Source organism: Heteronotia binoei, chromosome 5 (genome assembly GCF_032191835.1).
Source record: "Heteronotia binoei isolate CCM8104 ecotype False Entrance Well chromosome 5, APGP_CSIRO_Hbin_v1, whole genome shotgun sequence".
NCBI classification, from domain to species: domain Eukaryota; kingdom Metazoa; phylum Chordata; class Lepidosauria; order Squamata; family Gekkonidae; genus Heteronotia; species Heteronotia binoei.
Window position 1 is genome coordinate 16,098,525 of NC_083227.1, and position 17,796 is coordinate 16,116,320.

The 17,796-nt window shown below is 46.1% G+C and overlaps 1 protein-coding gene across 1 annotated transcript in view; it reads right to left on the minus strand.

Annotated features, from left to right (window-relative positions):
• The window catches only part of LOC132571753 (zinc finger protein 91-like), an 86,865-nt gene that overhangs the window by 44,728 nt on the left and 24,341 nt on the right, over nt 1–17,796 (minus strand). The window contains exons 8-9 of the mRNA XM_060238547.1: nt 12,987–12,999; nt 2,279–3,379 (exon numbers count right to left, since the gene is read on the minus strand). Coding sequence (XP_060094530.1) covers nt 2,279–3,379; nt 12,987–12,999 — 1,114 coding nt within the window. The remainder of the gene's footprint in view (nt 1–2,278; nt 3,380–12,986; nt 13,000–17,796) is intronic.

The window sequence follows — 17,796 nt, forward strand, 5'->3', positions numbered from 1 at the left end:
CCCTAATTTCACAGGATCAGCATTGCTGTCAGATAGCCATCTAGCCTCTGTTCAAAAACCTCCAAGGAAGGAAAGCCCACCACCTCCTGAGGAAGTCTGTTCCACTGAGGAACCACTCTAACCGTCAGGAAGTTCTTCCTAATGTTGAGCCGGAAACTCTTTTGATTTAATTTCAACCCGTTGGTTCTGGTCCTACCTTCTGGGGCCACAGAAAACAATTCCATACCATCCTCTATATGACAGCCCTTCAAGTCCTTGAAGACGACGATCATATCACCTCTCAGCCGCCTCCTCTCCAGGCTAAACATGCCCAGCTCCTTCAACCTTTCTTCATAGGATTCGGTCTCCAGACCCCTCACCATCTTCATCACCCTCCTCTGGACCCATTCCAGCTTGTCTATATCCTTAAAATGTGGTGCCCAAAACTGAACACAATGCTCCAGGTGAGATCTTACTAGAGCAGAGCAAAGCGATGCCATCACTTCACATGATCTGGACGCTATACTTGTTCTGTTGATACAGCCCAAAATTGCATTTGCCTTTTTAGCTACCACATCACACTGTTGACTCACGTTCAGCATATGGTCCACTCAGACCCCTAGATCCTTTTTGCACACACTACTGCTAAGACAAGTTTCCCCCATCCAATAATCATGCATTGGATTTTCCCTACCTAAATGCAGAACTTTCCATTTATCCCTGTTAAAATTCATTTTATTGGTTTTAGCCCAGTTTTCCAGCCTGTCAGGATCATCCTGTATCTTGTTCCTATCTTCTGCTGTATTTGCAACGACTCAGATGGTGGGTATCTTGTAAGACTCTATCATGTCACCCCTCAGTTGTCGCCTCTCCAAGCTAAAGAGCCCCAAGAACATAAGAGGAAGCCATGTTTAACTTCTGTTTCCCATGCATAATTTTGTAAACCTCTCATTTAGTTATTATGTTTATATCCCCTTCTCCCCTGTAGAGACCCAAAATGGCTTCAACATTTCCCAACCAGCAGCATTTTATGCTCACAAAACCCCAGTGAGGTAGGTCAGACTGAGGGAGAGTGTGTGAGTGACCTATGGTCACCCAGTGAGCTTTCATGGCAGAGGAAGTCAAGGGGGAAAAAGGGGGGGGGGTTATCCAAAAACAATAACAAAAAACAAAAACATGCAAGAGAAGCCGCAACTGCTCACAAAAAGCCCACAGTAGTTACAAGCATTCCCTGCAACACACCCTTATTTAAGGCTCTCTTATTTAAGGTCTGATATTGTGAATTGCAAACTATCTTGGACATATAAATAACCCTGTCCTACAGTTGGATTTAAACAGTGCTCCACAGTGATGGGGTCTCAGTGGTTCTATGTTACATTCCAAGTACACAGTCAAGGTGTGTGTATCAGTCCAGAGCAAGAAGCAATAGTCCACAGTCTTCTTAACCCAAGCCTTACATCAATTTAAATGAGCAAAATAGTTTCCGTGTCAGATCATCCAGGCTTATATCAATTAAGGAGCAAAACAATTGCAGTGCCAGGAACGTTTTCGGCATCAGTGGCCTTCCTCAGCTGGATGTTTTAACTGTTATTCTCAGGGCTTTTTTTGTAGCAGGAACTCCTTTGCATATTAGGCCACACACCTCTGATGTAGCCAATCCTCCAAGAGCTTACAGTAGGCCCTGTAATAAGAGCTCTGTAAGCTCTTGGAGGATTGGCTACATCAGGGGTGTGTGGTCTAATATGCAAAGGAGTTCCTACTACAAAAAAAGCCCTGGTTATTCCATAGATGGAGCCATATGTTCATACTTGAAGGGCTTGCACAAATTCACCACACTGATCAAACAATCGTATCGGGCTGGCCAACCAGCCTGGAGAAAAATGTTCTTTTAAGAAAGGTTTCAATATGTGGACATTAGGCAGGTGAATCTTTTCATAGCATAGTGGTAAATTACAACACCTAGTAAAGTGTTCAATGGAGGCAGCTCATGAAGAAAGGGGCAAGTAAAGTTGCTCAGTGTATTTATTCATAGTGGCAATGGTCAGGACTCGAGTTGCCAAGTCCAATTCAAGAAATATCTGGGGACTTTGGGGGTGGAGCCAGGAGACATTAGGGGTGGAGCCAGGAGCAAGAATCATTCTATGATTCATTCTATGATTCTCCTTCCACATATTGAGCATTCAAAAGGTTTCTCCCTTGTCTGGGTTCTCTGATGTTCTTGAAGAGTGCCACTCCAACTGGATCTCTTTCCACACTGTGAGCATTCATAAGGTTTCTCCCTCTGTGAGTTCTCTGATGCTGTCGAAGACTACTGCTCCCACTGAATCTCTTTCCACACTCTGAGCATTCATATGGTTTCTCTCCAGTGTGGGTTCTCAGATGCTCTTGAAGAGTGCCATTCTGAGTGAATCTCTTTCCACACTCAAAGCATTCAAAAGGTTTCTCCCCTGTGTGGGTTCTCTGGTGCTGTTGAAGTTTCCCCCTTTCACAAAATCTCTTTCCGCATTCTAAGCATGCAAAAGGTTTCTCACCTGTGTGAGTTCTCTGATGCCGTTGTAGAATGCCACTCCAACTGAACCTCTTTCCACACTTTGAGCATTCATAAGGTTTCTCCCCTGTGTGAGTTCTCTGATGCTTCTGAAGATGGCCACTCTGACTGAATCTCTTTCCACACTCAAAGCATTCAAAAGGTTTCTCCCCTGTGTGGATTCTCTGGTGCTGTTGAAGTTTCCCCCTCTCACAAAATCTTTTCCCACACTCTAAGCATTCAAAAGGTTTCTCCCCTGTGTGAGTTCTCTCATGCTGTTGAAGATGGCCACTCCGTCCGAATCTTTTCCCACACTCTGAGCATTCAAAATGTTTCTCTCCTGTGTGAGTTCTCTGATGCTTTTGAAGAGTGCCATTCTGACTAAATCTTTTTCCACACTCTGAGCATTCAAAATGTTTCTCCCCTGTGTGAGTTCTCTCATGCTGTCGAAGACTACTGCTCCCACTGAATCTTTTTCCACACTCCAAGCATTCAAAAGGTTTGTCCCCCGTGTGTGTTATCTGATGCTGTTGAAGACCGCCACTCTGACTGAATCTCTTTCCACACTCCACGCATTCAAAAGGTTTTTCCCCTGTGTGTGTTCTCTCATGCTGTTGAAGACCGCCACTCCTACTGAATCTCTTTCCACACTCTGAGCATTCAAAACGTTTCTCCCCTGTGTGAGTTCTCTGATGCTGTTGAAGACCGCCACTCTGACTGAATCTCTTTCCACACTCCAAACATTCAAAAGGTTTCTCCCCTGTATGTGTTCTCTGATGCTGTTGAAGACCGCCACTCTGACTGAATCTCTTTCCACACTCCAAGCATTCAAAAGGTTTCTCCCCTGTGTGGGTTCTCTGATGAAGTAAAAGACTGCCATGCTGACCGAACCTCTTTCCACACTTTGCACATTCACAAGGTTTCTCCCCTGTGTGAGTTCTCTGATGTTGTTGATCAGTTCCCCTCCGACTGAATCTCTTTCCACACTCTGAGCATTCACAAGGTTTCTCCCCTATGTGAGTTCTCCGATGCTGCTGAAGATGCCACTTCTCACGGAATCTTCTTCCGCAGTCCAAGCAATAAAAAGGTTTCTCACTTCTGTGTTCTCTTTGGTGCACAAGGAGCTGCGATCCATTTTTGAGATACTTCCCACGCTGTATGGATTCACTTGCACTCATCACCCTGTGTTTTGGGAAATGCACACCGTACTTTCTTCCATCTCTCTTCTCAGCCATATGGCCGCCTTTCTTTTTCTTAGGTCTGCCTCGATTCTTGTCATTTTCTTCTGAGTCTTCATTTTTAACTCTGTCTGTCATTGGCTGATGAAATTCCTCAGCCTCCTCATTCCTCTGACCTTCCTCTGCTGGAATAAAGGGAGAGATTTTATTACCACCTGAGAGGGCTGGTAAGGTTCTCAGGCATCTGTCAGGGAAGGACTGATTGGCCTGTAGGCCTCATCCAACTTGGCTAACCTTAGACACCCCTCCACCTTTCCCCAGAATATCTAGTACTTAAGGATATCTCACCTCTGCTGAGTCTCTAGTACTTAAGGATACTGTCATGGAATTTTGGGTTGGGTCTCTTATGAAATGGGCACTAAGCTTTTCAAACACCTGCAAACAAACACCTTAAGCCTTTATATTATTCTTGAAGTAGGCTCTCTCTCTTTATAATCTTTGCTGCAGTTATGAAATTTGGCCACTAGAGGTCTCAGACTTTCAGAACCATAGAGCATCTACCTAAGACTTACGGTAAGTGGGTAAGCGGGTGAAGGTTCAAGCTGCCTCTCCAGGGACAGGAAGACCATATTTGGAATTATCCCTATTTGGCAGGGCAGGAAGCAAGATGGAGGAGGCAGCCATTTGCAAAGACCCAGAAAGTGAACTGGGGACAATCGCAGCCATGATTGTTTTGAGTTAGCTAAAATTGTTTACAGTTGGCTGTAAAAACTGTTGACAGTAAATGACCCAGTAGATCTGTTATGGGATCACTGGAGCCTATATAAGCTGTGAATTTTTTGGCCCACACTGCTGATCTGGACCAGAGTGTTGCTACACTGCCTCTGTGTCAGATCCTGCCACACTAATTGGAACTTAGACTCTTGGGCTGCTCTGCAGAGACAGTTTCTCTGCTGGACAACTTAAGCCTTTGCTGATTTAAATCATCTTTTGTTTGAGGCCTCAAATCAATAGCTTACTGCTCAACCTTAGCATCCAGGGCATGGCTCTGGAATAAACTGGAATTAGGTTTTCATTGAATTAACTCTTTTTAAATAGGGTTAGCGTAGCTGTGAGAATGTGTGTAGAGTTCATTTGATTATTAAAATGCATAATCTTCTATTATATCCGGAACGAAACTACTGATATTTTATGTTTTGCCTTCTGTCTGTCTGGAGTCAAGTGGAATAAAGTTTATCTGCACTGTTTGTCTGTGGCTGTTTGGGTTATTGGGAACCAGGGAAAGTATAATCCCCGCTTCAGATACCTTACCCCAGCCACTACTGAACTCTTGCCCAGAAGGAGCTGCTGAGCCTCCAGATTTCAGGTCTCCGTAAAGATTTAGATTTATTTGATTTATATCCCACCCTCCCCGTCGAGGCAGGCTCAGGGCGGCTCATAACAATATAATCACAATAAACAATAAAATTTCACAAGATTAATGCGTCATAATTTAAAATTGAACAGTTAAAAAACAATCTGGTGCTAATATCATTTGGTGTTGTTTCACTTCCGATGGCTTCAGTATTTCTTACATTTTCTCCTACAATAATGGTGACTCAGAATCAGCTAAAGGCCAACCAGAAGAGTGGGGTCTTACGGGCCTTGCAGAACTGGGTGAGGTCCCGCAAGGCCCTAACTTCCTCCGGCAGCTGGTCCCACCAGTAGGGGGCTGCTATCAAGAAGGCTCTCTCTCTAGCGGACTTTAGTCTCGCCTCCCTCACTCCTTCCTTAACTAGGGTGTTGTTTGACTGTAACAAACCAAATGTTGCTCAGAAGTAAATCAGAAACCCCCCACGGCTATTCCTTCCCTGTTCTCTTGACATAGATGTGAAGGATACTCACTCTCAGCCTGTTCATATGGGAAAGAAATATGCTCTTGGGATCCTCTTGAGAAACTCTCCAGCCTTTCTTCAGAAGTGGGGCTACTGCCTGTCTCCGCCACTCTTATACTTCTGGCTTCTTTCGCACACACTCACAGAGGGAGGCAGAGAGAGAGGGAGAGAGAGAGATCATTCTTATATGGGGAAGGAAAGAAATGCAAGAGTAAGAATTCATCTAGAATGGTGGCACTACGATCAAGATGAAAGCTCACAATCCCAATTGGTATAAGGGGAATGGAACTGTGAGGCAAGGAAACCAAGTTACCCAAGGTTTAACATGATTATTAAGTGGCGTGGTCCAATTCGTAGATGTCTGTGATTCTCTCTGTGGCTAACATCCTTATCTTTTCAAGGCCAGACTCTAGAATATGGTAATAACTGTGAGAATTTGTATTAGGCTGTGTAACCAGAAGGGAGAGAGGATTACGAGGGTTCTGAAAGCCTCTGGAAAGTTCCTTCAAAGAAGACCCTTGGTTGGATCATTAGGACCACCTGACACTAGAAAATATAATAGACCAGAGAGAAGCTATGCTGCCTTTATGCTCATGCCATGCTAGCACACTTTGATATTTTTCTTACTTTGTCATGATGAATCAATTCACGCTATAGCAGGGGTAGCCAAGCTGTGACTTGGGAATCACATGTGTCTCTTTCACACATATTGTGTGGCTCTCAAAACCCCCAACACCCCATCGGCTGGCATGGGGAAGGCATTTCTCTCTTTAAATCACTTCTCCAAGCCAAGCCAGTCAGTGACTTGAAAAATCCATTTAAAGTTGCTTTCTTTCCACCTCTCCCTCCCCTCATCTATTTGCCTTCCTTTCTTCATCGCGGCTCTCAAATATCTGACCTTTATTTTGTGCGGCTCTTACATTAAGCAAGTTTGGCCACTCCCGCTGGAGAGTAAATTAGGCTACAGCTAGAATACCGATTCTGCAACAAGATATGCCATCTAATCCCAAGTATATCATGAAATAAAATCTTTATCTATGTTTCAAAGTGGTCTGCTTTCATATATGAACATATGAACATACGAAGCTGCATTCTACTGAATCAGACCCTTGGTCCATCAAAGTCAGTCTTGTCTACTCAGACTGGCAGCGGCTCTCCAGGGTCTCAAGCTGAAGTTTTTCACACCTATTTGCCTGGACCCTTTTTAGTTGGAGATGCTGGGGATTGAACCTGAGACCTTCTGCTTACCAAGCAGATGCTCTACTTCTGAGCCACTGTTCTTCCCCCTACAAGTATTTCTTGTGTGCGTTCTCCTTGCAAGTGTGTTCTAAAGGCTGGCAACAGAGAAATGAGGATCTGGGCCCTTCCAGAATCTTTCTGAGGGCCTCTCATTCCCTTTGCCTCAGGCCAGGACACCTTTTCCAGCTTGGGTGAGGGCCACAATGCTGGCCTCAGCTGCCCCTGGGAAAGTACACACACGTGAACACAGGATGCTGCCTCATACTGAATCAGACCCTTGGTCCACTGACGCCAGTCTTCTCCAGTCAATCCGCCAGCAGCTCTCCATAACCTTTGGCAGATTTCTTTCACATCACCTCCTGTCTGATCCTTTTAACTGGATGTGGCAGAATTTCTTTTGGGTTGGCCCTCTTGATGGAAATGACCATTAGGGGTTCAAGCCAGCACTATCAAGCACTAGAGCTTGGAGCTAGCTACCAGAAAGTAGGCTAAAGAAAAAAGTGAACTGAGGGCAATCTTAGCCTTAAATGTTTTGATTTGGCAGCATAATTGTTGACGTTAAGAGGTATGAGCTGCTGATGCAGCTGGAGACTGATGGCGTATACGATAAGATGATGAAGAAGTAGAGATAAGTGATAAAGTTTCGGGGGGGGGGGGAATCTTTATAAACCTTGAAATTTTGAGCAGAAGGGGCCTGACTTGGATAGAGACCCCTGTCAAGCCATGGAAGGGGGCCAAACTGTACTAGAGATGGGAGACTGTCTCTATGCTGGTCATGCCTTTCTAAATGAGACTTGGGACTTCAATTCTAACTGGGGAAATGTTGACTAATAGGGTGAAGTCCCTTTTGGGACTTAGATTTTTCATTATGCTCTCTGCTTTACTGTAGAACAATGCTTTATGTACTGCAGTCTGAGCTCCCTGCTCACGACCTGGGTTTGATCCCGCCAGAAGCTGGGTTCAGGTAGTCGGCTCCAGGTTGACTCAGCCTGCCATCCTTCCAAGGTCGGTAAAATGAGTACTCAGCTTGCTGGGGGGAAAGTGTAGATGACTGGGGAAGGCAATGGCAAACCACCCCATAAAAAAAGTCTGCCGTGAAAACGTTGTGAAAGCAACGTCACCCCAGAGTCAGAAACGACTGGTGCTTGCACAGGGGATTACCTTTACCTTTTTAAAATTCTAACTGTGTAACTGTATTCTGAAATGTATTAATGTGATTGCTTTGCTTTTCTACTTATATTTTAAGCCCTCTGTCCGAAAGAAGAAACTTGGAGTCTAATAAAGCTTATCTGTTATTAAGTGTGTATTAGCCTTCTGATAACTGCAGGTTGTTTTGGGTGTGGGTTACTGAGGGTACAGTGAGGTTTACATAAAGTAATTCTGCAGCAATGGAGAGGCTGGGGACCTTCTGCATGCCAAGCAGGTGCTCTGCCAGTGAGCCACAGCTCTGCCCCAAGTAGTAGGAAAGGCCTCAAAACATAAGAACACAAGAGAAGCCCTGTTGGATCAGGCCAATGGCCCACCCAGTCCAACACTCTGTGTCACATAAGAACATAAGAGAAGCCCTGTTGGATCAGGCCAATGGCCCACCCAGTCCAACACTCTGTGTCACACAGTGGCAAAAAACAAACAAACAAACAAGTGCCATCATGAGGTTCACAAGTGGAGCTAAAAGCCCTTCTACTTTGCCCCCCCCCAAGCATCAAGAATACAGAGCATCACTTGCCGCAGACAGAGAGTTCCAACAATAAATTGTGGCTAATAGCCACTGATGGACCTCTGCCCCATATGTTCATCCATTCCCCTCTTGAAGCTGTCTATGCTTGTAGCCGTTGCCACCTCCCACGGCAGTGAATTCCTCATGTTAATCACCCTTTGGGTGAAGAAGTACTTCCTTTTGTCCATTCTAACCCTACCACTCAGCAATTTCACTAAATGCCCAGGAGTTCTCGTATTGTGAGAAAGAGAGAAAAGTACTTCTTTCTCTACTTTCCCCATGCATAACCTTGCAAACCTCTATCATGTCACCCCTCAGTTGACGTTTCTCCAAGCTAAAGAGCCCCAAGCATTTCAGCCTTCTTCATTGCATTGCTGTTCAATATTTTAATTCACGCTTCCTCCCAATGGCAGCAAATGGCACTTTTGGCACCTAAAGAAGATCCTTACCCAGAAAGGCCACATTCCTATAGTTCTCCAGCATGACTTCCCTGTACAGAGCTCTTTGCCCCAGATCCAGCAGGGCCCATTCTGTCTCAGTGAAATAGATGGACACCTCCTCAAAGGAAAAGGGACCCTGGAAGAAAAAGCAGATTTCATTATCAGAGATCATGCCAGGCAGAGATTGCACACTGGAAAGGAGTAGTCTGGGAAGATACAAAATGCGAGGATTGGGATAGGTAAAGGGAACTGCATTAAGAGGTTCTCTCGCCCACACCCCTTGTAGAAACTGGAGGAGCAAAAGCCCCCCTGAGAAAGGAGGAGAGACCCAGGCTACCCCCTTCTCATCTCTCCTACCTGGACTGGAGATGCAGCAGCCGTTTCCACACCTCTGAAAAGACAACAACTCAACAGCATCTCTTCACTGCCTATTACTGAGACAAAGGAGAAGGAAGGGTGTTGGCTTGTTTCTTCCCTGCTTCACACTGTACATTCAAGAAGTTTTAAAAGTTTTTACTACGATCTGGGAGAGGCAGAAGAGAAACACTCTTACCCAAATTGACAGTGTCCTGAGCAGGGGGGAAATGGGCTTTAACGGACACACAGCGAGAGGTGGGTTACTGGGATCTCCAGCAACATTTACAGGGATGTTTGTTCCTTGAAAGAACTCTTGGAATGAACCAGTCAGAGTGAGGCAAACTGGAAAGCATTTCGTGGAAATAAGAATAAAAACACACACACACTGAAAAACAAATAAGCCAGCTAAGAGGAAGTTAAGGAAGGGCAGGGAAAAAGCGATTTCAGAATAACGGCCACAGGGACAGCAACGAATGACAGGATTTCATGGAGAGGAGAAGGCCCACACATACAAGTGGGATGTATGTATGGGTCCCAGAACTCACATACACAATGCCATGGAGCAGAGTACTACACTCACAGGGAAAATGTTCTTTTTTAAAAAAACATAAGAGAAGCCATGTTGGATCAGGCCAATGTTCCATCCAGTCCAATACATAGTCACACAGTGGCCAAAAACCCCAAAAGTGCCCTTAGGAGGTTCACTAGTGGGGCCAGGACACTAGAAGCCCTCCCACTGTTGCCCCCCCAGCACCAAATTTACATGTTACGACAAACAGTGCCCCGCACATATGATTTTGGGGAGACATAAAGAGGGTTGTTTTTCACTCTCTGACTGCTAAACTATTCACAGCATTAGGTACCCATAAGCCTCAGGGGCAATAAGTGTCACCAACACATTTCAGACTTCTGTGAGACCTGTGTCCGGCCTAGGGGAAGGGAAAGGGGTGGTGGCGGCGGGGGAAATGATGTCACATGACACATCACTATCACATTCAGCCCAGATGTGACTTCAGCACATCTGGAGACTCAAGGGTAATATGAATAAGTTCTTAAGAGTGTTTTGTGGCATGTTAACTTCACAACTGGGTCTGAAGTCAGATGCAACATTGACATGACACATCTGTCCCAAGAAAACCCACCAAGGCTCTTCACAAAGCTCCTGGGGGTACCAGTCCACAGCCTGCCATCCCTGCTCCAGCAACCTGATACCCACAGCAGCCCGCCAGATGTCCCCTTTAAGAAAGAGCACAAAAGCCAAATTTCCCCCTGATTATTGGTCCCGAGGAACTGGGATTCAGAGCTCGACTAACCCAGAAGGTGGAAGCTCCCTTTATTCAGCAGAATGAATTGCTCACCCAAGTTTGTCTACCTTTTCTCTTCTCAGCCACTTTGAATCATAGAATCATAGAGTTGGAAGGGGCCTCCAGGGTCATCTAGTCCAACCCCCTGCACAATGCAGGAAACTCACAAACACCTCCCCCTAAATTCACAGGATCTCCATCGCTGTCAGATGGCCATCTAGCCTCTGTTTAAAAACCTCCAAGGAAGGAGAGCCCACCACCTCCTGAGGAAGCCTGTTCCACTGAGGAACCGCTCTAACGGTCAGGAAGTTCATCCTATTGTTGAGCCGGAAACTCTTTTGATTTAATGTCAACCAGCAGTCATTTTGTAGAAAAATAGGTAGTGGAGCTCAACCAAGGACTGTTATGCAGCTGCACATACTATTCAATGGACAAGGAGGTGGAACTCTCAGAAGGATGAGGTGGAACTCTCAGAAAGGTTCAGGAGCTGTGCTCCTGTGAGCTCCCACTGAATCTGAGGCCTGATGTCAACCCATTGGTTCTGGTCCTACCTTCTGCGGCCACAGAAAACAATTCCACACCATCCTTTATATGATAGCCCTTCAACTACTTGAAGATGGTGATCACATCACCTCTCAGCCGCCTCCTCTCCAGGCTAAACATGCTCAGCTCCTTCAACCTTTCTTCACAGGACTTGGTCTCCAGACCCCTCACCATCTTCGTTGCCCTCCTCTGGACCCGTTCCAGCTTGTCTATATCCTTCTTAAAATGTGGTGCCCAAAACTGAACACAAGACTCCAGGTGAGGTCTTACCAGAGCAGAGTAAAGCGATACCATCACTTCACATGATCTGGACACTATACTTCTGTTGATACAGCCCAAAATTGCATTTGCCTTTTGAGTTCCTCTTATGGAAGAAAGGTGAGGTATGAATATTTTAATTAATGGGAGGACCTGCCCTCCAAGAATTTGTCAAAATTCCCTTCAAGAGGTATCACAGTGGACACTGAGTGCCACAAATTAACCTTGCGTTGTGTGAATTATTTTCCTGACCTGAACTCTCTATCCATCAAACTCATGAGGATTCTCAAAACAGACCTTACCACAAGAGGGGGCATCTTGGGTACACTCCTGGGTCTCCACCCTCTGCTCTTGCTCCAAGGAATGTCCTTCTACCTCATGGGATGTTGCTTCTTTCTTCACAGATGGTGCCCACATCTGAAACAGCTGCAAGGGAGAGAGGGGTAAGAAATGGAATAGAAAAAAGAACAAGGAATGGATCCTGCCCCACTGCCAGACTCTGCACCCTTCCATCAGCAGTCCTTGGGAGTTATCTAGACTAGAGCGATAAGAAATCCCCTAGTCAAAGAGGCTGCTGAAGAAGACTGTGAAATCTCCCATTTGGATGATTAACATATGGATAGATGTCTGGCAGAGAACCTTTAGGACAGGGGTGGCCAAACTTGCTTAACATAAGAGCCACACAGAATAAATGTCAGATGTTTGAGAGCTGTAAGACATGAACATCATATGTTTTAGAGCAGGGAGGGAGGGAGTGAAGGAAGGAAGGAAGTCAAAGAAGCTGCTGAAGAAGACTGTGAAATCTTCCATTTGGATGATTAACATTTGGATAGATGTCTGGCAGAGAACCTTTAGGACAGAGGTGGCCAAACTTGCTTAAGCAGAGAGTGAGTATAAATGGGCAGTCTTCACAGTGGAGGATGGTAAGCAGTGGAGTACCACAGGGCTCAGTACTGGGTCCCATGCTCTTTAACTTGTTCATAAATGATTTGAAGTTTAGAGTAAGCAGTGAAGTGGCCAAGTTTGCAGATGACACTAAATTGTTCAGGGTGGTGAGAACCAGAGAGGATTGTGAGGAACTCCAAAGGGATCTGTTGAGGCTGGGTGAGTGCGCGTCAACATGGCAGATGAGGTTCAATGTGGCCAAGTGCAAAGTAATGCACATTGGGGCTAAGAATCCCAGCTACAAATACAAGTTGATGGGGTGTGAACTGGCAGAGACTGACTAAGAGAGAGATCTTGGGGTCGTGGTAGATAACTCACTGAAAATGTCAAGACAGTGTGCGATTGCAATAAAAAGGCCAACGCCATGCTGGGAATTATTAGGAAAGGAACTGAAAACAAATCAGCCAGTATCTTAATGCCCCTGTATAAATCGATGGTGCGGTCTCATTTGGAATACTGTGTGCAATTCTGATCACCGCACATCAAAAAGGATATCATAGCATTGGAAAAAGTGCAGAAAAGGGCAACTAGAATGATTAGACTAGAGCCAGTTTGGTGTAATGGTTAAGTGTGCGGACTCTTATCTGGGAGAACCGGGTTTGATTCCCCACTCCTTCACTTGCACCTGCTAGCATGGCCTTGGGTCAGCCATAGCTCTGGCAGAGGTTGTTCTTGAAAGGACAGCTGCAATGAGAGCCCTCTCCAGCCCCACCCACCTCACAAGGTGTCTGTTGTAGGGGAGGAAGGTAAAGGAGATTGTGAGCCGCTCTGAGACTATTTGGAGTGGAGGGCGGGATATAAATCCAATATCTTCTTCTTCTTAAAGGTTTGGAACACTTTCCCTATGAAGAAAGGTTAAAACACTTGGGGCTCTTTAGCTTGGAGAAATGTCGACTGCGGGGTGACATGATAGAGGTTTACAAGATTATGCATGGGATGGAGAAGGTAGAGAAAGAAGTACTTTTCTCCCTTTCTCACAATACAAGAACTCGTGGGCATTCAATGAAATTGCTGAGCAGTCGAGTTAGAACGGATAAAAGGAGGTACTTCTCCACCCAAAAGGTTATTAACATGTGGAATTCACTGCCACAGGAGGTGGTGGCGGCTACAAGCATAGCCAGCTTCAAGAGGGGGTTAGATAAAAATATGGGGCAGAGGTCCATCAGTGGCTATTAGCCACAGTATGTATATATATATATGTGTGTGTGTGTGTGTGTATATATATATATATAATTTTTTGGCCACTGTGTGATACAGAGTGTTGGACTGGATGGGCCACTGGCCTGATCCAACATGGCTTCTCTTATGTTCTTATGTAACATAAGAGCCACACAGAATAAATGTCAGAAGTTTGAGAGCTGCAAGACATGAACATCGTATGTTTTAGAGCAGGGAGGGAGGGAGGGAGGGAGGGAGGGAGGGAAGGAAGGAAGGAAGGAAGGAAGGAAGGAAGGAAGGAAGGAAGGAAGGAAGGAAGGAAGGAAGGAAGGAAGGAAGGAAGGAAGGAAGGAAGTCAAAGAGGCTGCTGAAGAAGACTGTGAAATCTCCCATTTGGATGATTAACATTTGGATAGATGTCTGGCAGAGAACCTTTAGGACAGGGGTGGCCAAACTTGCTTAACATAAGAGCCACATAGAATAAATGCCAGATGTTTGAGAGCTGCAAGGCATTAACATAATATGTTTTAGAGCAGGGAGGGAGGGAGGGAAGGAAAATAGATGGGAAAGAGGTGGAAAGAAAGCAACTAACTGCATTCTCCAAGCTGCCAGTTGGCTTGGAAAAGTAATTTAAAGAGAGAAATGCCTTCTACAAGCTTGTTGACAAGGTGGTGTGGGTTTTGAGAGTCACACAATCTGTGTGAAAGAGCCACGTGGCTCCCGAGCTACAGTTTGGCCAACCTTGCATTAGGAAAAAGCCAGACATCATTGCTACAGATTGGGTATATCAGGAGGGAATCCCCTCACCTGCTGTGCCTGCCTCTTCTCCTCTGCCTGACTCAGGAAGAAACCTTCAGCCAGGGCCACTGCCTGGGAACTGGTCTCCGGCCCACATCCTCTGACCCAGCACTGCATCTCCTGGGGTAGGATAGTCAGGAATTGCTCCAGGATCACCAGGTCCAGAATCTGTTTCTTCGTGCATCTCTCCAGCTTCAGCCAGTGGCTGCAAAGTCCATGAAGCTGGCTGCAAACCTCTCGAGGCCCATCAGCCTCATGGCAGCAGAATTGCCGAAAGTGTTGGCAATGTACATCTGAGATTGCGGTGAGTTGATAATGGATATCTGGCACTAGGCTTTCCCAGAATTCAACACCACTCCCAGCTTGGGTGAGATGGGTGCCTTTCCTTGCTGTCTTGCCAGTTCCAGGTCCTTCTGGGTTCTGCTCGTCCATCTCTTTCCCCTTCTCTTGGGTCCTCTCTGACTGCATAAAGATGCCTTTCATCACTAGGGAATGAAAGAGAGACACTGAAAGCAACATGGGAAAAAAAAAGAGGGTGTATACACAGCACTGAACATCACAAACCTCCATAGGCTCAGGAGACATGCAAGAATTGGCCTGGTGGATCAGAACAAAAGGGCTTCTTATCGTTTGTAGAAGAAGAAGAAGAAATTGGATTTATATCCTGCCCTCCACTCCAAAGAGTCTCAGAGCGGCTCACAATCTTCTTTACCTTCCTCCCCCAAAACAGACACCCTGTAAGGTGGGTGGGGCTGGAGAGGGCTCTCACAGCAGCTGCCTTTCAAGGACAACCTCTGCCAGAGCTATGGCTGACCCAAGGCCATGCTAGCAGGTGCAAGTGGACGAGTGGGGAATCAAACCCGGTTCTCCCAGATAAGAGTCCGCACACTTAACCACTACGCCAAACTGGCTCTCCAGGTTTAAGATCATTTTTGTAGACCAGGTTTAAGTTCATTTTTCTGTATTACAAATGAAGCCATTTGAGATATGCCTCCATGATTTCTTTTTTTTTAATTGAAAGCTAAGTGTCTCTGGCTATTTAAGGCAGTTAATAAGCTTAGCTTCTCATTACATTGGCTCAGTCTGTCATAAGGGCTATTTCTGAAGGTAAATCTCAAAAGAACCAGAGGGACTGGTGACCCCTTAACCATTGTATATATCAGGGGTGGCCAACGGCAGCTCTCCAGATGTTTTTTGCCTACAACTCCCATCAGCCCCAGCCAGCATGGCCAATGGCTGGGGCTGATGGGAGTTGTAGGCAAAAACATCTGGAGAGCTACCGTTGGTCATCCCTGGTATATATATCTCTTCAATAGATATAAAGCAGGGGTGTCAAACTCATTTGTTATGAGGGCCAGATCTAACATAAATGAGACCTTGTTGGGCTGGGCCATGTCGGGCCTGGCCTGGCCGTGGGTGTACCTATTTAGGGTAGGGTGGTAGCTCAGTGATAGAGCATCTGCTTGGTAAGCAGAAGGTCCCAGGTTCAATCCCCAGCATCTCCAACTAAAACGGATCCAGGCAAATAGGTGTGAAAAACCTCAGCTTGAGACCATGGAGAGCCGCTGCCAGTCTGAGTAGACAATATTGACTTTGATGGACCGAGGGTCTGTTTCAGTATAAGGCAGCTTCATATGTTCACATATGTTCACATAAGATTAGGTAGCAGAGATATATACTTTCTAAAGGACACAGACAAACACAACTAAATCTTAAGCTTAAAATAAAGCATGCTTAAAACATTCACACCTGTTGATCTTAAAGGTGTTTTCTTTGTATTTCTCCCATGGGATCCAGGGAACTGGGCAAAGGAAGCTCTGGCTCTTTCCTTCCTTCCTCAGGGGACCAGGAGGAGACGGAGCCTCACCAATGGAGAAAACTGAGGTTTTGATCTGTAGTTCCTGTGGGATTGAGCAAGCTTTGCAAAGCAAGTTGAAATGCAGAAGGAAGCAAGAGACAGAAAGAAGGAAGCAGACAAGAGCCAGTTGCTCGGGGGCCTGATAGGTACCCTCCGAGGGCCTGATTTGGCCCAAGGGCCACATGTTTGACTCCCCTGATCTAAAGTGTTAGGCAAGGGTTCCATCCGAGCAATCAGCGGAAAGAAGGAAGGAAGATGGAGAAGGGAGAAGTGTAAAGAAAGCAACTTTAAATGCATTCTCCGAGTCACATGGCCAGGCTCAGTCTGTCATAAGGGCTGTCATAAGCGAGTCACCGGCTGGCTTGGCTTGGAGAAGTAATTTAAAGAGAGAAATGCCGGCCAGTGGGGCAGTTGGGGCTTCAAGAGCCACACAACATGTGTGAAAGAGCCACAGTTTGGCCACCCCTGATATCTAAGGACAGATGAACTCCCATTCTAACTGCATCCAACGTGAGCAGTGACTCAGGAAACCAATTTTTGCTCATCTTCAAAACGCTTCTGGGCTCTTGCTCTTTTCTATTGCTGCAGACAGTTATACCCATCTTGATCTAGATTCATACATTTAACCTTTTTGTACTGGAATTATATAACTGCCCCCCCCCACAAATTCTGTTTATAGAGTGGTGCAAAACTGGTGCCTAACAGGGTTGACAACCTCCCGGTGGGACTGAAGTTCTCCCAGAGTTACAACTGCTCAGTTCTGCTGGAGAAAATTGTCCCATTGGAGGGATACTCTAGGCCAGGGGTGTCAAACATGCGGCCCCGGGGCTGAATCAGGCCCCCAGAGGCCTCCTATCAGCAGAGCCGGCGTGTGGGAGTAGGCGGGCTAGGCGGCTGCCTAGGGCACTACCACACCTCTCTCCACTGATAAGCCGGGCCCAGGGCTTGCGTACCACACTCCTTGCAAGGAGCGTGGTAGGTAAGCTCTTCCCGCCCCCAATCAGGCTTCCTGCAAAGCAAGAAGCCTGAGCAGGGGCAGGGCTTGCGTACCGTGCTCCTTGCAGCAGCACCGGCCCTGCCTATCAGGCCCTCAAGAAACTGGCTGTTGTCTGCTTCCTTCTCCCTCTCTCTTGTGTCCTTCTGCATCACAGCTTGCTTTGCCAGGCTTGCTCAATCACACAAGAGCTACAGAGCAAAGCCTCTATTTTCTCCACTGGCTGAGGCTCCTGCCTTGGGGAGGAAGGGGGGGAGGAAGAGCTTGCATTGCCAGGCTCTCTCAGCTGCACAGGAGAGCTACTGAGCCAAGCCTCTCTTCCTTCTATTGGCTGAGACTCCTCCCCCTCCTGGTCCCCTGGGGAAGGAAGGAAAGAGCCTGTGCTTCCTTTGCTAAGTTCCCTGGATCCCATTGGAAAAATACAAAGAAAGTACCTTTAAGACTAAAGTTTTAGGCATGTTTTATTTTAAGGTTTATTTAAAAAAAATCTTTGTGTTTGTGTCCATTTCTATCTCTGCTACCTAATCTTAAATAGGTACGACATAGTTTGGCCTGACAAGGTCTCATTTATGTCCAATCTCGCCCTCATAACAAATGAGTTTGACATGATGACATCCCTGCTCTAGG